General features: G+C 42.2%; 4 protein-coding genes across 4 annotated transcripts; 2 read left to right on the top strand and 2 right to left on the bottom strand.

Annotated features, from left to right (window-relative positions):
* Nucleotides 1-205: 205 nt before the first annotated feature.
* nol6 (nucleolar protein 6 (RNA-associated)) lies at nt 206-16,666 on the bottom strand. The gene is made up of 26 exons (XM_044026624.1): nt 16,519-16,666; nt 15,678-15,887; nt 15,282-15,398; nt 14,989-15,168; nt 14,700-14,868; nt 14,423-14,551; nt 14,099-14,262; nt 13,531-13,651; nt 13,297-13,355; nt 13,092-13,193; nt 12,887-13,002; nt 12,467-12,644; nt 12,236-12,358; nt 10,925-11,073; nt 7,750-7,825; nt 6,935-7,069; nt 6,649-6,766; nt 6,278-6,432; nt 6,021-6,184; nt 5,267-5,419; nt 5,043-5,140; nt 4,757-4,881; nt 1,722-1,811; nt 1,420-1,620; nt 537-638; nt 206-444 (listed from the first exon to the last, which is right to left on the bottom strand). The coding sequence occupies exons 1-26, from the start codon at nt 16,555-16,557 to the stop codon at nt 295-297; spliced, it is 3,423 nt and encodes a 1,140-aa protein (XP_043882559.1). The 5' UTR covers nt 16,558-16,666; the 3' UTR covers nt 206-294.
* Nucleotides 7,800-11,274, top strand: LOC122769791 (E3 SUMO-protein ligase ZBED1-like). The gene is made up of 2 exons (XM_044026625.1): nt 7,800-9,563; nt 10,086-11,274. Exons 1-2 carry the CDS (start codon nt 8,064-8,066, stop codon nt 10,632-10,634), a joined length of 2,049 nt encoding a protein of 682 aa, XP_043882560.1. The 5' UTR covers nt 7,800-8,063; the 3' UTR covers nt 10,635-11,274.
* A 505-nt stretch (nt 16,667-17,171) lies between the features above and the next one.
* LOC122770184 (uncharacterized protein C2orf81 homolog) lies at nt 17,172-20,215 on the bottom strand. Its single transcript, XM_044027199.1, has 3 exons — nt 19,027-20,215; nt 18,682-18,891; nt 17,172-18,568 (listed from the first exon to the last, which is right to left on the bottom strand). The coding sequence occupies exons 1-3, from the start codon at nt 19,258-19,260 to the stop codon at nt 18,125-18,127; spliced, it is 888 nt and encodes a 295-aa protein (XP_043883134.1). The 5' UTR covers nt 19,261-20,215; the 3' UTR covers nt 17,172-18,124.
* A 494-nt stretch (nt 20,216-20,709) lies between these two features.
* wdr54 (WD repeat domain 54) lies at nt 20,710-24,831 on the top strand. The gene is made up of 9 exons (XM_044027198.1): nt 20,710-21,279; nt 22,349-22,411; nt 22,530-22,596; nt 22,868-22,924; nt 23,015-23,142; nt 23,311-23,411; nt 23,611-23,773; nt 24,347-24,421; nt 24,548-24,831. Exons 1-9 carry the CDS (start codon nt 21,055-21,057, stop codon nt 24,677-24,679), a joined length of 1,011 nt encoding a protein of 336 aa, XP_043883133.1. The 5' UTR covers nt 20,710-21,054; the 3' UTR covers nt 24,680-24,831.
* Nucleotides 24,832-25,685: the final 854 nt, after the last annotated feature.

The raw sequence follows: 25,685 nt of genomic DNA, 5'->3' as shown, positions 1-25,685 counted from the left end.
GATACCATGTTCTGATAAAACAAATACCCTCACACCCTCAGAGCAAACATCTGTGCCCCACCCTGTGCATGTGATCTCTGGCGCCCCCCTGAGGGGCAGCTTGGCCCCCAGGTTGGGAAACACGGCTCTAATCAATAAAACAACATTTACAAACATGCCGATTTGTAAATGTTCAATAACATTGAAGGATGCACCGACAGGCAAATGAAAAGAGCAGACATGTATTTATTGAACACGACGCAGCTACATCAAAAAACAAAACGTGGCTGAACTTAAAACAGCAACAGCGCTTTTTTAAAATGACCACTTTTCAGTCCTTGCGTCCACTGATTTCACCAGCCCCTTCCCCATGACACTGAAGTCCTCCAGTATCGCCTCCACGTTGGGAAGCGTGCTCACCTCGTCCCCGGTCACCGCCGCACTGCGAGCGGACATCTGCGACGTCTGTGTTGAAGGGTGAAGAAAGAGTTCAACAATACATTGACACGAAATAGATGGAAGACGGATGCATGATGGAGCTGAAACTTTGCCGTCACCTTGAAAGGCATCGAGGCGAAAGCCTTTGGTTTCCATAAAACTGCAATCACTGTTCCGCCAAAGGGATCGCAGAAGAAGAGCGCGAGGTCTCCGAACGCCTCCTGAAAATGTACAGAGTCGTGGAGCGGCACAATTTCAGGACTGTTGTTGCCTTAATCTAAGGGAAAAGCAATAAGTCTAATACTTTTTGGAACATCAACCTGTAGTGATCTCTATCAGGAGATAAGAGTTTTTGCATCGTGAATGCTGTGGATCATCAAGAACCTTCACGTTCACTGTTATTGGTCATGTAATGTAGCACACGTTCTTAGGTTGCATTAACGGGAAGTACAGAAAAGGGAAGCTGTTCGCTGTCACGTAGAGAGTTTTCTTCTGACATCAACAGAAGTGATTTTCATGCTTTAAAATCATGGCTACACACACTTGTCCTTGAAAAACACCCTTCCCTTAACCCTTTTGTTACCATCTCTCGTCTGCGACAGGATTTGGCATAAGTATTCTCTTTGCAGCAACTCCTAGACCATTTGTGACATCTAGAAAATTGAGCTAATCTGTCCAGGGTGTGACCCCCGCCTTTCACCCTATATCAGCTGAGATTTACATAGCAGCCCCACACAACCGTCGTGTGGAGGATAAAGCGGTAGAAGACAGATGGATGGATGGATACCGGAAAGCAGAGAAATAGAGCTTTGCACCCACATACTTGTCATTACGGTACAACCAAAGTCAGCTTCTCAGTATCGTAATTCCTAAACGGTTGAATAACTCCACGAAGCCCATTTTTGACAATTCTACAGCCATAAAATCAAAATAAATCCAGGCAGCCTGACTATCATGATGGTCATAAGAGAGTTAAGCACCGTATGTACAGGTTAGACTCACCCTGAGCTCCGTGAGGTACAGTGTCACCGGGTTGTAGTCGATGACGGGCAGGGCGCCTCCGGGCAGAATCTTACCAATCGCCCTTGTGCCCCTGCTGAAGTTGATGGAGGGAGCGTCCACTGCTTGGCTGAGGAGGGGAACCTGCTTTGGGTCCAGGTGAATCAACACATCGTAGTCTTCCAGAGGAGGACGCATGACCACCTACACAAACACAAACCAGTGTTATGTATATATAATAATATATACCTGACTTGCAGTATGACGTGTTGAAGAGGTGAAGGAATAAAATTTGAAGTACTGACCCTGACGTCTTGTATCTGGCTGCCGTCCATCAGCTGACGTTCCAGCACCTTCAGACTCTCGGCGGCCACGATCACCACACGCTGGAGCATCTGAGGCCACGACAGAAGTTAGAAAGGTTATTGTTTGCTGCACCACCGTGTTGTTCAGACCTGCCAGAGGACTGAAGATGCAAATTAGTTCCAAGACATATTCTGGTACTGTGAATATAAACCCATTTGTACACCCTGAGATAATGATGATGGGCTGGGGGCCAGTATCCATGCCACCAAAAAACAAACAAACTGGCAATAAGACAAAACCTATTAAATGCAGAGTAATTATTACAGGGAGCAGCTCATTTCCATCCCGTTGTTGAAAACACACCCTTGCCTTTTTTGCTTGAGGGGGGAAACGTTTTCTTATACAATGTTCAGATATGTTTTCCCCCAATCGAAAACGTAGGAGTGGGAAGCACAGGTTACCTCACGATACAAGATACATGGTCCACGACACCAATAATATCACGATTCTGTGATAATCAGTATAGTGCGAGACAAGCATAAAGTGATACGTCACAATATCTGTCTAACTGAGAAAACGAAATGTTAACGCGAAAAATTCAAAGTGGGCGAGTGAAACTGGCAGAAACTTTAGAGCGCCTTAATTTATTAATTAAAATACCAATATTTGCCCTGGTGTATCCATTATCGCATTGCACGAGGAACGACTCTGCACGGAAAACTGCACTGAAAAACATTCGTTGCGTGGCTTTCAAACGTGGAAGCAGGAAAACAAAGGTGCTTTACGCAGCTCTGCAAACACACTTGGAGAGTCGAGTCAGCATTCGTAGACTTTTTCTGACAGACAGATGAGACTCTGTTTTGTGTGCACAGTTAAATGTCAGAGTTAGCTTCAACAACAGCTCAAAAACAACTTCCAAAGTCTGGAAGCCACAATCAATATTACTTAGCATGAATTAAATAGAACAATACAATAAAAAGCAGGAGGAGCTTAACATTACTAAATAAAAAAACAAATAAAAAAACTGGACCAGGCGGAGCATTAAGACTGAGACACGTGCAGAAATCTGATTTGAATGGCATTTCAAACCACCTCCAACTTTCAAAACCAATCTGGACAAAAATAGAGAAATAAATCAGATTTCCTTTCTTCTGGCAGTGACATATACAGTTGGATAAAAACACAAACAGGGAGTATGAGGCAATGTGTTCAAACACATTAGAATAAAATGTGCCTTTTCTGTGTGGAATGGTACATGATTAGTTAAAGTGACCTTTCAATGGATAAACTGTCCTCCAAGTACAATAGTTGTTTTGTATTTTGACTCGTCTTGGACAGATGGGTGGAATTATAACTCTTGTTCATCCATTAAAGGATAATGTTCTTTAGTCAATATTTTTCTAAATTCAGAGGTCTGGTCAGTGGTCAGTGGGCACAGTCAGCATTTTTTCTGACCAAGTATTTTGTGAATCCACCAAGGATTGAACCTGAATCCAATCTGATTCATTACGCCACAGTCTGCCCCCTAGTGGTCATTTGGTTGCATTGACAAGAGCACACAAACATTCTTCCAGGATCAGTTATTCTTAGAGCCGCAACTAATGATTATTTTCATGATCAATTCATCTGACAATTATTTTCCAAATGAATCAAGTATTTGTTGTTTGTTTGGTCCAAAACACTCGTAGAAAATGTTAAAATATGTTCCCTAAACCTCAAAATGATGTTCTCAAAATGTCTATTTTGTCCACAAACCAAAAGTGATTCAGTTTGGAGCAAAGAAACCAGAAAATATTCATATGTAAGAAGAGAGCTTTTTTACACACAAGACAGGAGATTCATTTAATAAATGGTTACTTAACTCTACTCATCTGTGCAGGCCTGTTTGTTTTAAAACACACTAGGGTTGCTACGATTAATCGGTTTGTGTGCTTTTTATGATAAGTAAAACAAGCTCTCTTCTTACATATTCTCGTTTCTTTGCTTCATATAACAATGAAAATCATTAAAACTGAATAATTCTGGCTTGTGGACAAAGCAAGACATTTGAGAACATCCATCATTTTGAGGTTTGGGACAACTCGATTCTCACATCATCACACAAATAACTGTGAGTTGCAGCGCTTACAACAAACCTTCACTTCACAGAAGTCATCCTGAAGTTTGAAATTAGACAAAGCAAATTAACTCCACGGTGACGTCAGGGGGACAAAGTTCCTGCCAAAGTTCCACCGTTATAAAAGGGGACGCTGGCAGAGGTTCAGTGTTAATGTTGGGCACGTAGGGGAGCGAGGTGAGCGAGAGCAGGAAACTTATCTGGGTCAACTGCGCACCATGGGGAGCTGCTGTGTGTATGTTTTCTGTACACTACTGTGTGCGGCTGGACTCGCTCGCATCCAAACAGAGGAATACAAACATTTGCCTTATTTCACCACGACAGGGAACGGCAATGAACAGCAACTGGTGAGCTAAATCAACTAAGTGCTTTTTAAGAGTTTCATGTATTTATTGATGCAAAAACATGATGATAATTCAGAATATTCTTTGTTTTACAACAATGTGGTTATGGTTGCAATTTACCTTTAAATTAAAACATTGTCTCCCAGATCAGTGATTTACACGAGGTTTTGGAAAAACTTCAGTACAATCAATATCCATCTCTGAGAAAAAAGCATGGCTATCTGCCGTTGGTAAGTAATGCAACGTGTATATAATGAAATCTGTGCGGAGAGAAATACATTTCTTGGAAATTCATTGTTCACTTTTAAACAGTAAAACCATTCATCCATCATCTTGTTTCAATACAGTGCGATCCAGGAGACCTGTGTGCACTGAGGAAAGGCTCCAGGATTGGGAAGCTTTGTGACTGCCCTCTGCCAAGAACATGCAACTCTTTTTTACACCGTTGTTTGTGATTGTGCTTGTTAAAAAAGTACTTTTTTTGTATTCCATTTTTTTTTTAAACCATTTTCTGTTAAATATTCACTGAATCTATTGAATGTGTGACTGCACTTGTATTTGTGTGTCCACTGACCTGTACACTGGGTGCTCTCTTGGTCCACAAAGACATCTTTTTGTCCTTAGGCGTAGCTATAAACATGACGGGCAGGGACTCCCTGGAGGCCATGAAGTCATTCTTGATTTCTGTGTAGTCAGTGGCTACACGTGACAAGAAGGTGAACAACAATTAAACTTGGTGTGGAAACAGCGACACATACAAGCAGGATGTTAAAGTATGTCATGTGTGTGTAAACAGAAAGAGGTCAGGAAGGATTTGTTTGCGTGACACACAGTGTGTGTGTGTGTGTGTGTGTGCTTGCCTGTGAGCTGGTTGTTGAGATTGACGACCAGTGGGCTGTTCCTCCAGTCAAAGGATGAGAGCAGATGAAGGAAACGCAGGAAGCCCACCTGAGGGGAGCTGAGGAATGAGGACAAATTCAGTCACATGACCGACTGAACAAACACTGGGAAGTGAACAAAATGTTTACCCAAATGAGTGTGACGATCATGGGTGGATTACTGAGAAAGAAGAAGTGATAGTTACCCAGGAGGGGTGAAAGGTGCGGGCTGCAGGAAAAGCGACGCCACCAGGAGGTCGGCCGTGTCTTCTGTGACGTCTTCACTGAAGAACTGAGCCCCCAGCCAGCGTTTGGCCAGACGACACACTGCCCCAAAACACGGGTGCTCCTGCTGCAACCTTAAGACAAAAACAAGTAAAAATGTATAAAAAAGCAGCAAAAATAAAATGAGGTAAAGTCTGAAAAGTAGGTGAAAGTTGAAGATTTCACTGCTGTCTCACACATAAGATTTATAAGCTCTGAGAATTTGTGTTCACTCAGTATATGGAACAGTGGAATCATGGTATCTGGACTAAACCAAGCATGCATTTAGAGAGATTTAAAAAAGAAAAATAAAAAGAAAAGAAAGAATGTTAGGTTTAAAACTACATTGCACATACTTTATCAAAATGAGCCTCGTCCAGTTGAGATCAGATCAAACTACATTATATGTGAGTCATAGAAGAAGAAAAACTATTTGATCAATGTGCTGTTTGAATTTCTAAGATCAGTGGTTCTCAAATTTATTATATATACACACCAAGTACCACCTGAGGATTTATTAAGCTCTTGAAGTAACACAATTATCACCAACGTTAAAATACAGTGGTGTCAATAGACAAATCGGCTACAGACAAATTACTTTCTGTAAGAGATTGTGTCTTATAATTGCATGATGGAAGGGCATGACACAGATCGATAAAAAAGAAAGAAAGACAGAAATACATATTTTAGTGTTACCCATGTAATGTGCTTGTGAGTAGAGGCTTGTGAATGGTTATCGTCTCCAGAGCCTGAGCCTCCTCGTTGTCTCTCACAATCAGAAGGCCAGCCTCGTTCATGCTCTCCCTCAGCACCTGAGGCTCCCGGTGATAAGCCACCTGGATGCGGAACAGCAGGCCATCCTAGATACAGAATACAAACACAGACGAGAATGTAACGCAATTAAAATTAGAAACGGAGAAAACACGTTTCCAGACAATGTGACTCAAACTCACCTTCCAAACATCCAGGTGAGAGGCACAGGGCCTGCACGTATAATCATGGTGCTTGTTCAGCAACTCGCCCAGGCTAATCTGGAAAGCAGCTCGGATATGGCGGATGGCGAGGCGGTCGTGAGGCCACTTTCCACTGCCCTCCATGTGACAAATCACTGCAATAAAATGGATCAGCAAGATACTAGTAACTGGTAAGCTTGCTTGGCTTCATGTCAGTGTTCACTTGCTGTAATTATGCTGCTTTGATTACACATGTTTTGACAGAGATCTGAGTAATCCTGACAGAGCTGGGAATCTAACCCACAACTGTAGCGAGACATTAAAGCCAGGAGAGAGAGAGAGAGAGAGAGGGGGGATGGTGAGGCACCAACCTGTGACAGGGGTGACATAAGCAGGACATGGTTTGCCTTCCTTTGGCAACAATGACCTGGAAACCTTTTCTCTCTCAAAGAAGGAATAATCCAGCTTCAGTGGTTGAGGTGGAAAAACCTGCAAGGCACAGCCAAAAAATTAATTTATTACTTACAATCATTACAAATACCAATACCTTAAAAACACCTGCAACACTGGAGTTGTATTCAAATTAAAATGAAGCTGCTAATAACAACAAAACAGTAAGCGCACTCTGCATGTGAGGAACAAAGGGGCTTCCTTTACCTGTGTGTATCTGAGTGCAGGGTGAGATCCTTGTACTGCTGTGATGGAGAGAGGAAGACCTTCCAGCTGCCACAGTTTTCTACTCAAGTCATCGTAAGCCTGAACCACCAGCAGACTCTCCTCCTCTCCTGTTGTCTGCACCCGAGGACCAAAACACACAAACACAAGAAAATTAACAGAAAATAATCACTCAAAGTAAAACAGTATGTGCACAGGTTTTGATTATGTAAGATTTTTCTAAATAATTCAAATCATGAAAATATTGAAAATTAGAGTTAATGTTTTCATATTTATAACAAACATACAAAATAGCAGATACTGTAACTCCTTAATACTATTATTATTACAGTATTGGATAACTAGAGAATATTCCAAAAATAAAATACAGTATAAAAATGTGAAAAAATCAATTAAAAATATGTATAAAAAAGAAAACAAAAAGCCCCAAACATTAATCCTACACTAAAGAGAATGATAGAAATGTTTCACTCTTCTTTAATTTCCTCTTTTTTTGGTATTACTCAATATTCATTTTTTTGAAAATGAGGATATTCAATAGAAAAATAAATGTGTAAGTTTGCCAGATACATAGTGTGTATGATTTTATTATGCAAATCTTTCATTTTGTTATGGATACAAAACCCATATGGTAAAAATCTGGCAAAATTTGGCAAAAATATTTTGCCAAACAATATTATCAAAAATGTTGTTCCAAAAAGCCTTTCCTCTTGGGGCAATCCTCTCAAAAATAAATTGCATATGTTCAATATCATTAGATTTATTGTGTATTTAAGAAAAACAAAACAAGGATTTACCTCATTTCCCGTTTTGATGACGTCATCCACCATCGCCCCCATATACCGCATACAGGACTCGGGGACATCTGCATGTCTGATGGACAATAAATACATAATGCGTTTGTTATTTATTTAAAAAAAAAAGCAAGGCTTCAAACATTACCACACCCGCACTCACACCACGGTCACGTAATAAGCTGACGTGAAAGAGGTCGCACGGTCGTTCATTTATTATTATTATATTCCAAAAAAAGCATTTTCCGGTGAAACTTAGCGCTAGCATTAGCTAGCTTGCTAACGTAAAAAAAAAAGAGAAAGCGCCCACGGGAGACATGAAACGTGCGGGGAGGAGACGGAGCTCAGTGTGGGACTGCTTCGAACAAGTGGGCAACTTCGTCCGCTGTATGAAATGTGACGCCATGCTCAAGTACTGCGGCGGAGCCACTAGCTCCATGATGCATCACATGAGCAGGCACCATCCGTCCGCGGCGCCGCTGGACGAGGACGAGAAGCCGCTGGTGTGCGCCGTTCAGTGCCTGGAGGAGGAGAGCGCCGCGCACGCGGACATCATGCAGGTGGCCGTCATGTCTCCCAGCGTGAGCGTGACGAGCAACCCGCACGAGCGCGACTATGGCGAGAGGAAGCGCTTGAAGCGCAGCTCCGTGTGGGACATTTTCATCAAAGTGGACGACGAAGTCCACTGCACTCTGTGCGACACCAAGCTCAAGTACAGGAGTAGCACCACAAGCATGATGTACCACATCAAAAACAAGCACCCAGACACCATGCCCAACGACGGCGTGTCCCTGGCAACACATGCCGAGGTGACTGAACTTATCTCCAGGATGGTGGAGAAGGACATGCTTCCCATCAGCGTGGTTAATGGTGAAGGCTTCCGTGAGCTTCTCGCATTCACAGTGCACAATTACAAAATGCCCTCTGTGGGTGATATCACGCGCCTCATTGAAGGCCACTTCCACGAGAAGGTGGAGGAGCTGGTGGTGCAGCTGAGCAGAGTGGAGAAAGTGGCTCTCACTGCTGAGTTCTGGACCGCCTTGCCATTTCAACGGTACATCACTGTTTCCTGCTCGTTCATCACAGACGACTGGCAGAGCAGGTCAGCTGTGCTGCAGACGCACAAGCTCTCGACAGACAGTCAACCTACTGCGGACGGCGTCACAGAGAGGCTTCTCGGCACTGTGAGGACGTGGGGTGTCACTGGGAAAGTGACTGCATGTGTTCATAATGACACACAGGACATTGTCTCGGGCCACGCACGTGCCCGGGTCACATGGGACTATGCCACTTGCTTTGCCACTACACTGCAGCGTGCGGTCAGTGATGGCCTGAGCGAGGATTTAGTCCGCATCATTATTGCTGCCGGGAAACTGGCCAAGCATTTCAGTCACAACATGCTGGCGAGTCAGGCCCTGGAGCAGAAACAGGTTCAGATGTGTCTGCCACAGCACAAACTCATCCAGTCGAGCAAAGCCAGGTGGGACACCATCTGCGACATGTTTGAGCGGTTACTCGAGCAAAGATGGGCGATAAAAGCCGTGCTCTCTGACCGCACGGTCACCAACAAACAGGAAGCCCAGACCCTCGAGATTGAAGACGACTGCTGGCAAATCATTGAGAATTTTACACCTGTGCTGGCGACGCTGAAGTGGGCCACAACTGTCATATCCGCTGAGACAGAGGTGTCCATTTCAAACATCTACCCAATCACGTTCAGCCTCATTCAGACTCACCTTGTACCAAAAGAGAACGACGTTGAACAAGTCTCGGAGTTCAAGCTCAAAGTTCAGACGTCTCTTAGAAGATACATGGAGGTAGGGATGAGTGTCACATTGTGCTTCAGTTAAAACTAGGGCTGCAATTAACGACTATTTTCATAACTGATTAACCTTTGTTATATGGAGCAAAGAAACCACAAAATATTGACATGCAATGGCAAAAACTTTTTTTGACTCCAGCAACACTTATTAAGGCTACATCCATAGTACTTTTCAGATAACAAACAAACAATCTGCATCTCGAGAAGCATTTCATCTTCATATTTAAAATAATCTGCATGGATGCGTTAGTGTAAACAGGAAGAAACGGGGAACTTTACAAGGAAGCCGATTCTCTGTCCTCAGTAGTTGTATCCTTAGTTGAAGATAATACGATTTATGAAACACGCTGAAATGTCAAATCAACGATTTCTGTATTGAGAACTGCGAATAAGTGAAAGTAAGTGTTAATGATAGACAAGTCATGGCACATGACAAACAAAAACAGCCTAAGTCAAAGAACAATCTTCATCCTCTTCATATGTAAATTCCTAATGACCGTTATTTGACTGTTTGCAGGTGGACTCTCACGACCTGTCCTCCAAACCAGCTCTGATCGCCTCGATGCTGGACCCTCGTCACAAACACCTCAGCTTCCTGACACCCACGGGGAGGTTGGCGGCGAAGGTTAAGCTGCATGACCTTGTTTCAAAGTTAGATGTGATCACGACTATCGTGGGCGCCAAGGACGAACAACACGAGACCCTGATTACACCTGATATCAGCCAGGTGGCTATGCCCTCACAAGTGAGAAGTGACACCAAAAACACTATGATGCTGCTCCTCGGGGACAACTACAGCTCCTCCTATGCCACAGACTCTGAGGCTCAGGTCGATTACTACCTGAGAGACATTGCTCCATCACTGGACATAAACCCTCTTGACTGGTGGAAGGTAAATGGACCAAGATTCCCCAAACTAGCCACTTTGGCCAGACACTACCTGTGTGTACCTGGAGTGTCAAGGCAGTCTTTATTGTCCGAGGCCGGACAAGCGTTTGCAACAATGCGTACAAGACTGAACCCAGAACATGTTGACATGATGATCTTTGTCAACAGGAATGTGTAATTTAAAGAGGTCGTCAATCATCAAACACCCAACAGTGTATTAAAAGTGCAGTCATTCTTGTAGCTAGTAGATGCCATTATACTCATCTACAGTTCATGGAATCATCTGTAAAATATCATAACATCTCTCTGTTACAATGACAGCAAACCGATCATCTGTATTGACAGCAAACCGATCATCTGTATTATTAACACAGCTAGTAACTCGCTCAACTAAAACACTGTATCATTATCAGTATTAATGTGATGACTGTCTCTCAGTATGATGTGCCAAGATATGACAATACATACAGCTGCAGCAGGTGTGCGATGATCTGTTTGGGGACCAGTCGTTTTTGGCACATGCTCTCCCCATCCCACAGCACTGCCTCCGTGATGGCACCGTCCTGGAAGCGACGCAGCTCAGAGCGGGAACCCCACAGTTGACGGAACTCGGCAGCCTAGCAGAACAACACCAGTGTTATTATCAATGACTCGTTGCACAAGCATGATGACACAAAAATGACAAAGTGGGCAATTCAACAAGACTGTTGTCTTAGTTGGTTCTGCTGTGCATTTGCAATTTATGGGAAGAGACTAGTCGTGATTCATTAGTGACACATACAAAACAAAAGATAAATAAAAGATGACACACTGGCTAACTAGAAGTACTGAATATTTCCTTCCTGACTCAGACAGGCAAAGCGGACGATGTCGATAAAAGGGGACAGAAGAAGACATGTTATAAAAAAATTCTAATTATAATTTGAATAGAATTACGGATTTCTATGGCTTTAAAGAGCATTGGGAATGAAATAAAATATTACTATATTAGTGTTGTTTAGATATCGTAATGCAGAATTGTTAGATATATCTTTATTTGCCACATTTGGTTTAAGTATTACAGATATTTATAACCACATTAACACTAAAAAATAGGACACCAAGCAGGTCTTAAAAACATTTAGCTGGAGTGAAAGGTATATGAAATACACTGTATGGTACATTCAAGTACAAATGTGCTCCGTATTTGTTGATATTGCTCTCATTCTATAAGAAAAACCTTACCCCCAGGGGGGAAATTAACTTGAAAAATGAATGCTGTGACACAGCCGAGTTCTGTTAACTTCCTGTGGTGTCTGTTCAGTACCACACCATGCGATCCTAAGAAGAATACACTGCACCTCCACACCTGCTCTTGCCAAAGATGGATGCCAACAATGATGGATCTCTCACTCAAAATAGTTGTCCAAAAAAAGAAAAAACAAAAAAACAATCTCTGCTCCAGTAGGCATTACTCATGGGAGAATAAAGAAACACCTGATTACTGTATTGAAACTAGTCATATGCAATTATTTTATTCTACATACCTCGGTGCTCTTGAGTTTGGCCCAGGTTTTATTTCTTGTGTTAATTTATGTAAGTGCATATATGTAATGTATGTGAATACAGCTTTCATCTGTGCTTCACAAGAGATAATTGTTCTATTAAACAATAACAAGTTCATTTTAATTCAATCAGAATTAAGATGAAAATAAGCCAACAATCATAATTAATCACTGAATATTCTGTGATTAAATGAAACCACACACGTGTGGAGAAATGTGGGGCAGGTGAGGATACCTTGGGGCTGTCGGCAGGTGGGCCTCGTTCCAGCACAGAGGATGCCAGCTCCGGCCTCAAGAGCAGACCAAAGGAGAGTGGAGGCTGCGCTTTGTGTTTCGGGGCTTCACTTTCCACAGACCACTGAAACAAAAATGGAATCATGTTTTGCCACTTGAGGAGTTCAAGTGTAAATGTGACAGTGAAGCAAGTACTGTTATTATATTGAGGACTTATAAGACCTGTTCCCACCTCAGGGACGGGAGAGAGGGAGTGGGTAAGAAGGCTAATCCTTTGACCCAGTCCTTGTTGAAGCAGCGACAGTATAAACGGGAGCGCGGCATCCACATAGTTTCCGCTCTGGTCCATCAGCTCATTGAGGAGATTCGCCTTCTTACAGGTGGACTGAAGCTTGACCAGCTCACATAACCTGAGCGGAAGATGAGAAGCAGTGACAGGCTGAGAAAAAAAAAAAACTGAGCTTCTGCTGTGCACAAGATCAATTGCATGTAATTAGCCACTGTTGCATTTGAGGGTTTTTCACATGCAGCAGCTCCCGGGTTTTTAGTTGCTAAGTAACGAAAGGTGTGACCATAAACTCCCTCTGGCTTCTTCAAGTGTTTTAGATGCTGCATGTGAACAGCCCCCCTTAGGTGATAATAACAGTCATACTGGAATACGTGGTCGCTGGTCCTTATCATGGGTTTGGGGGTCATGAGGAGGCTGTGGAACCCATCCACTGTAGGATCGTCCCAGAACTGCATCGACACAGACGCCTCATGCTGCACCTGAGACAATGTTTTAATGAAAAATGGTTAAACAGCTGTTGATTAACACCAGGTGAAAAATAACGATGTTTTAACACATATTTGCATACATGTTTGTAGGTACAAGCGGTCATGTCGGCACACAGGTTGAGATGTCCTGAGGGATCGACAAACACCACCTGGAAACCACTGTGGAACTCTGCAAGAGACGGCTGCAGGGAAAAGAGACGCCAACAGAAAAATGTTAGTAACAAAATAAAGAATAAATTACAATACAAGGTTTATAGTCTTTTTAATTTTTGCTCCATCACTCACAGCTGTCGAGTCAGGATCTTTGGCTAAGGTGATCCCATTCACCGTCAGGTCTGTGGAGGCTGGGGGTTAAAAGGACAGGTGGTAAGTTTCAAGGAATTCAACACAGTCCAACTGAATGTCATGTTATTAACTGTGGTTTAGAGGGAAGACTCAATAACACTTTTTCATGTGCAATATTGATACCACAACCTAGAGAGTTGACAGATAAGTTTGTACAATTTTAAACATTCTTACCCAGAAAATTCAAGCTGTTGCGAAGCAGCTGATAGGCGGTCATGGTGTTACTGATTCTGTGCGTGGTCAGCAGATAGGCCAACAGCATTGACGCCAGGAAGCCACTAAAGCAACCAGTGCCCTGTAAGACAACAAGGTCAAAACAGAAGGTAAATAAAATAATCAACAAGGAGAATTAAAGCTCTGTGTAATATGTAACCAAGCATTATAAGAGTAGGTACACGCAGTGTCCAAAAATGTGTGAAAAATGGCTGGAATGTGTTTTTAAGCAAGATGCTTGAGGGTCAAACTCCTGAATCGCCTGTCGTCACTAAGCAACCAAAATCTGGGAGCTGACCGAGATGACTGTGTAGTTGCTGTAAGCCTCACTGAATAACTTATTTAAATCAAAACAAAGACCCAAAGCTGGGTCTTACTAGCAGTATGATTCAGGAGCTTTGTCTGGCCAAGTATCAAAAGATGTTCTGTAAGTGCTGCATTTGAAAAACTGGATTTATTTTTTCATTACTATTTTTGGTGCGTGCATCTCCACTGAAAACAACGTGTGAACAGCCCCGAAGACTCTTACCTGGTCAAGCTCTCTTTGCCGCAGCCAGACTTTGAGCAAAGCCATTCCTTCTGGGAAAGCTGAGCACTGGGAGCGGATGGCAGAAAGAAACTGCAGGTGAGCCCTGGGCAGTAAATCCCCCAAAACAGAGCTGTTGTAATGTGGAGTGGGAGGTTCGCTGCTCTCTGTTACAAAGAAAGAAAGACAAGACAAACATTTTGATTAAAAGTGATATTTTCAACATAGCAGCTGCTGCAAAATCATGTGGTTGTGGATTTGCCTGAACCACTGTCTGAGAAAAAGTAAAATGATGATGGATTATACCTGAAGAAGAGCGAGCCTTACCAGACTGAAAGTTCTGTAACCCAGTGTACCACTCTGTCCGGATGTTATTCCTCTGGGGATGGAAACGATTGGGCTTGAAGAACCCAGGAGGAGGACAGGCATGAAGACGCACGGTGAAGCTGGAAGAGTCTTAAGGAACAAAAAAAACCACAATCATAAACTGATGAAAACATTACGGCTCAATATGCACGTGACAAGACAATGAGTCATAGCTAAAGGCCAGTAAAAGAAAAAATATATATAATGCACGTGATAGCTATTATGAGAAGGTAAATACCTGGAGGAGTCAACAGTAGAACGGGTCGCAGGCGATTCCCATGGAGACAGGAATAACGCATTGGTCCGATGTCATTGCAGGATGTGAGATATTGGGCCAGGCCTGCGAGGTAGAGAGCCCTTTTTCTTGGATACCTCTGATTCAAGACGTCCTTCGGGTGGAGGACGTCCTAAAGAACAAAGACAAGCAGACAGAGGATGCCAGTGTCTCTTAGGATCTAATGTCTGTTTTGCCTAACTAAATTCAGTGTGGTGCTCTCAAGGTTACAAGCAGTGCAGTTTAGACTTACAGATGGGATAGTGACAGCCAGGTCCACCATGATGCGTGGTTTGGTGCAGGTGCCCAGAGGGTAGCTTCCGATCAGATCGACAGAGGCGGGAGGTGTCATATGGAACTTGCCTTTTGTTGTTTTAGGCAGCAGTAGAAATGGAATCTTAACTGCATCAGATAGCCAAGACAGGTCATTTACCTGAACACGAAGATATTGAAGTAAAAAATGGTTATTTGTGGAGAGATGAATGAAAGAAATACTGCTTATATCCCCAGACTGTAATATTTCCTGAAAGTCAAAGTGCAACAAACCTCAACTTCTGGAGAATCTGGCACAGTCTGGAGCAATTTGGTGACCGTCTGAATGAAGGTATCTATTTGCAGTTTCCTGTGCTCACTGAGGGCAACCTCTTTCAGCAGCTCCTCCATCTGTTATTGGTGACAGACCACAGATATTAACTGTGTGAGTGAAAGCTTACAATTCATTTACACAAGGCAATGGGATGGAACACTTTAGCATCTTCTCCAGTTTACAGCTTAACATTTAAATCTGTAGCATCACTGGATGCTGATGATGCTTTTTTGACCAATCAAAGAGCAGTTAAGAGAATTGAGAGGGAGTGGGTGGATGGATGGAATCTCAGATCAAAAACCTATGGAACAATCATTAAATAAGAATTAGGTCAAAAGGTGAATCAGAGGCCCCACCTGCATTTTCAGCAGGCTGCAGTGAAACAAGCTCTCTGCCTCTTTCAGCTGGTTCAGCTCCTCTGCAGTGGGAGGTCTGTACAGGTCACTCCGAGACAGCTTCACCGGGTGATACACAACGTCCTTCTCATCACTGTCAGGTTTGCTCCGTTTGGCTTTAACAGGAGCGTCACTTTCCTCCTCCTGAGAGGCATGTAAGGGACTCATCTTCTGTAAAAGAACAACAGTGAATATCATTGAAGACCTCCTTCAGTCACTACTATCTCACATGCAGACGCAGATGGTACAGAATGCAAGCGGCAAGGCTTTTAAGTTTTAAGTCTAGACCCAAAACCCACCTTTTTACACTGGCTTTCCAAGCACCCTAACATTCCATCTACTGTTATACAATACATGCATTTTCCTATGCTTGCTACCGGTAGTCTTCTGGGTGGCGTTATTGTTTATACTGTACTACGTGCCTGCTTCGTTTCCCATTATGTATTTATCAATTCATATTTTTTAAACACGTTTTAATTTTATGTACAGCCCCATGGTCTGTGTTTTGTGTGCTTTATAACAACATATTACTTGCTTAATATAATGCAGCTACACATTTTTAAGCCCATGCCCAAGTGTTGTAACACAACACAGAAGCAGGATAACATAAACATTAAAACGTTATTACTTCTACGGCATTTGCCTGTTTGCAAGAATGAAGTCACGATAAGGGTATGAAATAAGAACAGGGGAAGCTAACTGGTGTAACGTGTTCCAAAGTATGCAAGTAAAAGCAGCCTACGGTGTGCTACACGGTAGTTAGCCTAGCAGCTAATGCCGCGATACTCGTCACGTAACTCACCTCTTCTTCGTCTTCTGCCACCGGCTGCTTCTTTTTCATCTATTTCGCTGTCAGGCCGATGATAATCTCCGATACGTGAAAAGTTATCGATAAACACCGCTCTCACTTCTTTGCTCGCTCACATGTGCAAAGGGTCAGTCAAACTTGTCCATCCCTAATCAGGCAAAAATATTTGTCTGATTGGAGCAGAAGTGGCTGTGGTGAGCTCTGATTGGCTGTGCGGCTTGTTGGGTGTGACGTCAGGTTTAGCAAGATAGGTTGCAGGAGCACCGTAGACGCCACGCTCCGGTCTCTCCGGCCCCCATCGCAACGATACGTCAACTTTGCCGCCATATTGATCCGGGCAAGAAGCAGAAATTGTTTTAATGAAAATAACGATTTTCAAACTATTTGAATCCGTTGCTTTTATATTAAAGGTAAACATAAGAATTTAATGCAACCATTGTGTTCCAACATTATAATAATAGCAATGAAAAGGTAGTGAGCAGCAACTAAAACTAAATAATTTTCCATTTTATTTTTCCATTTTCCCCGATGATGTCTGATTATTAGTAATATGAGTTATGAGTTTTTACAGTTCTCTATGACAACACATAATTCAGTGTTCAGAAGTGAGATGTCAGCAATGATGGAAATATTTGTGGCAAAATATGTCAGATTATTGTTTTTATTGGTGCTCTTAGTGTACATATATTCAGTAAGTTTATTACGAACATCAAGGTATTGCAAGCGGACACTGTTAAATCCTGGGAATTTAAGTCTTGTATGATGTATGTTGATGTGATTGGGTTACTGTATGCAGTGTATGACACAGACACTTAACCAAATAATGTTCTTAACATATGAAGCTATAATATTTGCCTTCACTAAGTTAGGTAAACTTCAAGTTTGAACAATTTATTTTACAAAACCATACATTAAATTAGTTTACTGGCTATTATATCTCGCAAAAGCAGCATATGTCACAAATGGCTTGAGTGGAAATCTGTTCAAAACATGTTCAAGTATTATTTCTCACAGCATAGCTCAAAGACATTACTCGGTATGATAATTCCTTTACAACGATAGCTCACTTTGCTCAGTAAAGTTCTTGGACTGAAACAATGGTGGGACCTGAGGTTGTTGATCTCTGGCAAACTGGTCATGTGAAAACAGTGGCACACTTCTTCGACTGGCCTCAGCTTTGAAGGTTATTTTCCACTGCCAGGAGATGTCCTCAAACAAAACCATTGTGTCCAGCTCTCCTGACTATATTCAGGCTCTAGAGGGAAACATAAATGTGTAGCAACATGTCTGTGAAAGGTCTTCAGTCCATTCATCTATACATTTTCTACTGCTTTATCCTCCACTTTAGGGTCGCACGGGGAGCTTGAGCCAATCCTAGCTGACACAGGGTGAAAGGCGGGATCCACCCTGGCCAAGTCGCTGGTCCATCGCAGGGCCAACATACAGAGATGAACAAGCATTCACCCTCACAGTCACACCTTGTATCTTCGAGAGTGTGGGTGTTTGGTTGAAGAAGTTTCACCTCTCAACTCAAGAGGCTTCTTCAACTCTTCAGAGAGACTGAATCTGTTTCATTTTTTCTACTTTGAAACTTTGCTGGCTAATCCTTGGAGCTGGTTAATGGTGGCAGTGTGGCCATGGTCCGCTCAGTTTGTGGCTTGGTAAACTTTGATTCTAGTTTGGAAAATCCATTTGTTATTCTGGGATTGGCTTTTGTGTAGTTATTATCCGCAACCTTAGGTCTAACTAAATATATTCTATTTTTACTTTCTACTTCCGCTTCCTTTTTTCGTGCTGAATAGGACAAAACCGGCAGCAATTTCCCTTGAACAGGCCTGGGAACTAAACTTCCCAGCTGCTTTCTCCTTTGGTTGGTCGTTGGTGGGGGACGAGGACTTATACCATTACAATGTTTGTCGCTGCCAGGCTTCTTAGGGCTGGTTTCCTTATCAGGTCGCTTTGGAGAAATGGTTGTTTGGCCCTTGCCATTACATTGCTGGTTGCCTGTTGTTTCTGTTTGTGCTGGGACCTGAACACCTTCATCCTGTCAGACATAAATAGAAATACGTTGATATCCTACAAATATTGATACAAACAACTTTTTGGTTGAAATCTGAAGAGAGGACATCCAGAGGAGACAAGTCGAGAGCAGCATACCTGTTGTGAAACAGTGCGGTAAGTTTGGTGAGTGGCGCTGACAACAGGGACACTTCCTTGGGCCCAGGGATCACAAGGAGCTGGGAAAGGCTCTGTGTCTTCAGGTTTAGGTGCTTCCTCTGGTTCTTCACCTTCATCTGGGCACATGATTTGTTGCTCTAAAATCCGTGTGAAGTAGCTTTTGGCCCAAGACGTACAATACGGTACAAGCTTAGGAGCAAAGACAAGCAACGTTATGGACATTACATGAAAATGGATGAAAGCAAGTCATTTCATGGGTCTTTTTTCCCCACACTTGGACTTGGTGAAAATGTTCAAAATGAAAAGCGTGATGTCGATCTTTACCTGGCCTTTAACGTGTGCCTTCAAACAGCCTTCCATGACCTTGTTCAGCAGATCATCCACAATCTCCCCCACTATGTCGTCTGTATGTTCTTGTCTTAACGCCTTTGTCCACTGGGCCTTAGTTAAACGACCAGGAACGATATATTCCGGGTCTTGCACTGGAGGCGGGGTCGCTGGTCCAGATGGCGTGGTTATTTCCTTGCTCCCTTGGGATTTGACAACAGAGCGAGGCATCTTTGCTCAGAGGCTGTCATAGAAACACTTGAAAAACAACACAAAAACGTAATGAATTATCGATGGAATTATGAATGACAGATGGGATGGAGGTAAACAAACGGTCCAACCAGGCAGCAATGGCAGCCTGTAGTTGGCATACACCAACTGACCAGGAAATGTGAAAATGCTGTGTGAATGCTGAGTGACACTGTTGACTTTGATCTATGTGCAATCAAAGGCAGATGAGATTACCTAAAAACAATGGTATGGACACCGACTCAGCCTTCACACCAAGTAATTCTGAAAAGGATCGTACTGTTTACTTGTCTGTTTGTTTCAATATTTTCTCGTTTCTTCTAATTGTTGTTGCATTGTGAGAAAATGAACAGCCTATACAGGTTTTCTCTGAGTGTTTTCTCTAAAAATTGCTTTTAAAATGAATGTGAGATTATATATGTATAGTAGATTATTCAAAGCTTTTGAAACCAACAAAAACAGTATGACTGTCTCCTTTAATTGTAGTTAATTATACTGTAATTTATTAAACAAAGGAACTGATGGTCCACAGACACCCATGGAAAATTATAAGCATCATTCAATAATTTGTCACTTTTACGGTACAGGACGTAGGGAAAATGTTTTGCAGTTTTTTTGTGATTGTCTTTGCCATGGTTATATAAAATAGTAAAACTAAGGCGAAATTGCACATGTTGGTGCATAATCTGTGGGGATTTGATCAAAATTAGGAAATAATAAATTGCCTAATGCAGTGGTTGTCAAACTTTTTTATACAGTTTTTATACAACGTTAAAATACAGTGGTGTAAATAGGACGAGCAAAGTCAGCTGCAGACTTTTCACAGGAGGCACATTTATTGCCAGTAAGATCATTTGTAAGATCATGGTGTTCTCATTTGTTCTCTTATCATCCTCCTCTTCCTACTGTAGTTTATACAGTAGAACAGTATTTCTGATTTTCCTCCAAGTACCACCAGAGGAAGCTCACGTAACACAGTTTGAGAACCATGGGCCTCATGAAATTATGAGTGTCTGCTCCACTCCTCATATCCAAGATGTATGGATGACCATCTCTGAAAACACACCAAACTATATGTAATGGCTGTATGAATTCTGGTTACGCACATATTGTTTATACAGTATTATTATACTGTCCCCATCACTTCCCGGTAGTTACAACAAAAACAATCTGTGCTGCTGCACAGAAGCACTACTTATTTCCCTGTCGTGGGACAAGTAAGGTTTTGTGTTATTGTTATAAATGATACACTACAGCTACACACTTTGCCACAACATTACTGTTTAGAGGCTTCTTTTTGTTTTTTAGCGAATGATCCTACAACAAACTTAAATCAAGTCAAGTGTCAAACCTTACCGTACTGTTGTTTTTTGTCGTTTGCTCTGCACCGAGTCTACGGTTGCCAGGCAACCGAGCACGCAGACGTGACGTTGTACGTAGAGGTGGACGCTGTCTCTATGGCTGCGAAGGACGCGGAGATGTGATCCTGTTGCTTACGGTCGCTAGCAAAGTGTTTCGTTTACGTTACTTTTTTACGTGTTATAACAATCGACCACGCCAGCACCAGTGGAGGATATAGACCGGAAGCGAGAGCACGTATGATTGTTGTGATGCTGTTAGCATCCCGCTAACAAAGCTAAAGTTACCCTACGAAGTGTTTAGCTTTATCTTGCCCTAAGCTAAGGTTTAAATAGCTAACTCGACCCCAACCAGACTGTGTTCGTGCTAATTGCCATTAACACTCTGCTATTTCAACAAACTACAACAAGTGTCTCGATGTATCACAAAGAAAAGAGCATTCAGATAAAAAACAGCGCGTCGTCGCTGTACAACAACCTGGGAGTGCTGCGCATCGGCCCGCGGCGCCTCACCTACTTCACCGTGGTCCATGCTAACGTGGTCAACATGGTCAGTGCGTCCTGGGACGGACTCAACTACTCCCACCGTCAGCTTCAGTCCAAGGAGCCCAATGTCGCCACAAGCACGTCGCTCATCATTCAGGTCAGGCTTCAGCACTGTGTTGTTAACGTCTCATGTTGGATATATTGTCTAAATATAGAGAGTAACTTTCATGAATTCAACAGAACTTATAGTGACAAATAATTCTCACAACTCACAACATCCTGAGTTACCCACAGAAACACCACATATACATATTGTCACAACATTTAAGTCACAATACGATATTATCACGACACGATATCAGCACGACATTTAAGTCACAATACGATATTATCACGATACGATATCAGCACGACATTTAAGTCACAATACGATATTATCACAAAAGATATCAGCCGCGACATTTAAGTCGATCGATATTATCGCGTCGATATCTTCATGACATTTAAGTCCGATATTATCGCGATACGATATCAGCCCAACATTTAATCGATATTATATCGATATCATTTAAGTCACAATACGATATTATCCGCACGATATCAAGACATTTAAGTCACAATACGATATTATCATGATCGATATCACATTTAAGTCACGATCGATATTATCGCGCGATATCATTTAAGTCACAATCGATATTATCGCGATACGATATATTTATCACGATATTAATACGATATCAGCACAACATTTAAGTCACGATACGATATTATCGCGATACGATATCTTCATGACATTTAAGTCACAATACGATATTATTGTCATGACATCTAAGTCACGACACATCACAACATTTAAGTCACGATACAGTATCATCATGACACAATATTATCACTCCATTTAAGTCACAACACAATATTATGACGACACTGAACTCATGACACGATTCTTTCACGACATTTAAGTCACGATATGATATTATATTATCACAACATTTAAATCACAACATGATATTATCACATTTAAATCAGTATTATCACAACATATAATATTGCCAAATAAAATATTTCAATATTTCAGAGTATCAGTTTTTCCCCAACGCTGAGAGCAGACAGTCTGAGCTGAGAGACACAAATAAATACCATGACTGCATTGGAAGTAATGTAAAACTCTGGATTAACAACTTAACACAATGTGCTGCTAAAGTAATGCTTTTTTGGAACAGGCTGCATTTTGTGTCCTGCCCTCTCGTGAGCTGCTGGTGGTGACCTCTCAGAAAGGCATCCAGGTACCTTTTTGTGTCTCTAATTTTCCTGTTGTTACTTGTGATAAATGGTGATAAAATTAAACGACAGATTGTAAATGTTTTGCAGCCTTTTGTTTTAACATGAATCCACTGTTTTAAGATGTATGAATCTGATGGCTCCATCATGGTGTACTGGCATGCACTGGATACTCCGGAGACACCCACAGGTAAACGTCACATGCACCCACAGGAAGACTGAGCCATCTCAATAATTTGCATTATAAGATATAAGAGTGTTATATTTTATTCTTTTTTACTGCTGGATCAACACAATCACAAGTGTTAGTGCAGCGTCGTGCACATAAACAAGATCTTTCTCTTGACTCATAGATGCCGTTTGCTTGCTAGTGCAAACACAGATTTTTGTGTGAAAGAAAACGATTAATCCAGAGTTTAATACTAATCCCAGGGCACTCACAGAATTAATTTGTGTCTCAGCTCAGGCTGTGTTTGCTCGAGGGATCTCAGCAGTTTGGGACAATTACATATGTGTGGGTGAGTTCTCCTATTCAATCACCTTTACTTACTGGGAGTATACGGACAACACAGGGACTGTAGTCAACTTGCTTGTGTATTTCTGTCTAGGCGTGTCGTCTGGATCAATTCTCGTATTTGATGTTCCAAGTAAAGGCAGTAATATCACCTTGTCTGAGGTTCTGGAGGAGCACAAGGAGGCGATCACTGACATGGCTTCAGAGTGCTCTGGCAGCCAGGTATATACCTGTTACTTTTATATTTTTAAGCATTGTATTGTCTGTTTTTTCCCAATTCTTGTACAGTAGTTGCTCTTCTTTAATCTTGAAGTGATAAAACAGATTCAGATGTTTCCTGGTGAATTCACGCAATCCCTTGCTGTTGTGTTTACATCGTTCTCTCTTCAGGAGTGCATCGCTGATCTGGTCAGTGCAGACGATGGAGGAAACCTGTGTATATGGAAGTCTGGGGAGGAATTTCAGCTGCTCAACAAGATCCATGGCTTTGAGTAAGTGACGCACAACTCATGCTGACTGATAGTGAAACTCCATTTAACCTCGTATACTCTTCGTTTCCCCTCTCCATCTTTCCGCTGTGATTTATTTTCCTCTCTACTTTCCTGTCCTTGCTATAATCTAATGTCCGTGTTCCTCTTCCGTTGTTGTTCTGCGATGGCGATGATTCTTCACGTTGCTCGCCGCTCTCAGCATGAGTTGCTCGTCAGTCAAACTGTGGAAAGGCACGGTGGTGGCAGGTTACGGCACAGGCCAGATACGTCTCTATGAGGCAGTGACGGGGATTCTGCACGCCGAGGTCAACGCCCACGCTCGATGGATATACTCACTGGACATTGCTCCTTTTTCTGGACTGGTGAGTTTTTTAATGAAACAAATGGATAAGAAAGTACTGCTTCAGCCACTTTATTAGGTACACAGAACACCTAATAAAGTGGTAGGAGTGGCATCTGCTGTGGTTTTTTTTTTGCTGCTTCAAGGTTTGACATGTACGTCTGTATTCAGAGATGGATTTTTATAATTTCACACCAATCAGGCTATTTTCCTCTGACCTGTGGCATCAGCAAAGCATTGTTGCCTTGAATGGCCCCCTGAGAAATGTGAAATTATGGAATTTCCACTAATATTTTCTATTTTTCGGACATTTCCAGCAGACCAGTCATTTCTGAAATACTCAGACCAACCTGTCTGGCACCCACAACGTTCCACATTGGCTTAAATCATCTTTCTTCCTCACTCTGATGCTCAGTTTGAACTTCAGCAGGTTGCCTTCATGCCTACCATGTGATTGACTGATTAGATATTACCAGTGTTCCTTATAAACTGGCCAGTGAGCATATATTGAGTGTCATTCGTTGGCATTACTCATTAGAAAACACTCAAACATGTCAAACAATGTCTCAAAGTGGCACATACCTTTGTGTTTCAGCTTCTGTCTGCGGCCGAGGACTCTCTCGTCAGGGTGTGGCACCTGAATATGACCCCAGAGACAAACAGTGTGGAGGTAAGTAGTTTTAAAATTGAATATAAGCCCACAATCACTGCACAATTTGTATGTTTTCCCTCCAGGGTTTTTCCCTCGTATTCTCAATGAAACACCGACTTTGTGTTTTTCCTCGTTTTCTCTCAGGTTGCCCACTTGCACAACGAGTGTGTGACGGACACGCAAATATGTGGCGCCAAGTTCTGTGACGCCGACGGCTACGCTTTTGCAGTGACGGGCTACGACCTGAGCGAGATCATTCGCTACACGCAGACATAGAGGGACCAGAACGTGAACAGGGAGACGTTTATTTAGTGTAATATCTTTTTTTGTTGTTTGTTAAGAGTCACAGTTTCTATAGATATTTTATGTACAAATGTTTACATGTATGTGAATGTAACCTTGGAGACTAATACAATATTGTGCTATTTTTTCTGGTATAGTTCTTTATTTTTTTTTAACGACTGTAAATTGTGCACTTTGCAGAAGTGCCAGCAGATGGGGCTGTGGGTCAATTATTTACTGGCAGGACGGGGACAGTGTATTTCACAAAGAGTTCACTAGAGGGCAGGGTGGAGTCACCTGAAAGCATAAAGCGTGAGGCTCAATCAGAGAATGATAATTTGGTTATCTTTCGGTCATGTTTCTTTGTCAGTTAGTAGTTAATTTGTGCAACACTTAAAAAAAAGTCCTTTGCTGAAAACAAATGCAAAATTACAACCACAGATCAATTTTGTGACGCCAAGCCATATTGAAAAATAAATCTGGGCTTTTTTATTCCATGCACCGAATTATTATTTTTTTTAAATCAAGTCAGGCAACCAGGTGTCATTGTAACCCCGCCCACCTTATCAGGACAAGATAAGAAGAAGAATGAGGTCAACCAGGCATTGTGTGCTGTTTGTCAGTCCAGGGCTCAGCGTGTATTAAATCCTCTACTCGTTCATAGTTTGCAGTCAACACCGGCCTCATAACATCATCTGACAAGATTTGTTTTGAAGTGACACACATTGCTGATTATGTAACCTACACTATATATTTGGCAAGTGATGGTGATGAAATTACAAAGCTGCTTCGGTGACCCACACACACACAGACTTTTATTTTTTTGGGGGATCAATTGTTTATTCCGTAGGCTATGACATGTTGTGTCATGCCTAACTCTCTTGCCCGGGCTGGAGTGGCTAAACAGGGACAGTGGAGGATAAAGCTGTCAATACCAGGTCCCAAATGACACGGACACTGGCATTATTACATAACAATCTGGAGCAGTGTGGATGGAGTC

This window comes from Solea senegalensis, linkage group LG5 (genome assembly GCF_019176455.1).
Source record: "Solea senegalensis isolate Sse05_10M linkage group LG5, IFAPA_SoseM_1, whole genome shotgun sequence".
In the NCBI taxonomy this organism is placed as follows: domain Eukaryota; kingdom Metazoa; phylum Chordata; class Actinopteri; order Pleuronectiformes; family Soleidae; genus Solea; species Solea senegalensis.
The sequence above is the reverse complement of the archived record's forward strand: the minus strand, read 5'-3'. Positions and strand labels throughout refer to the sequence as shown.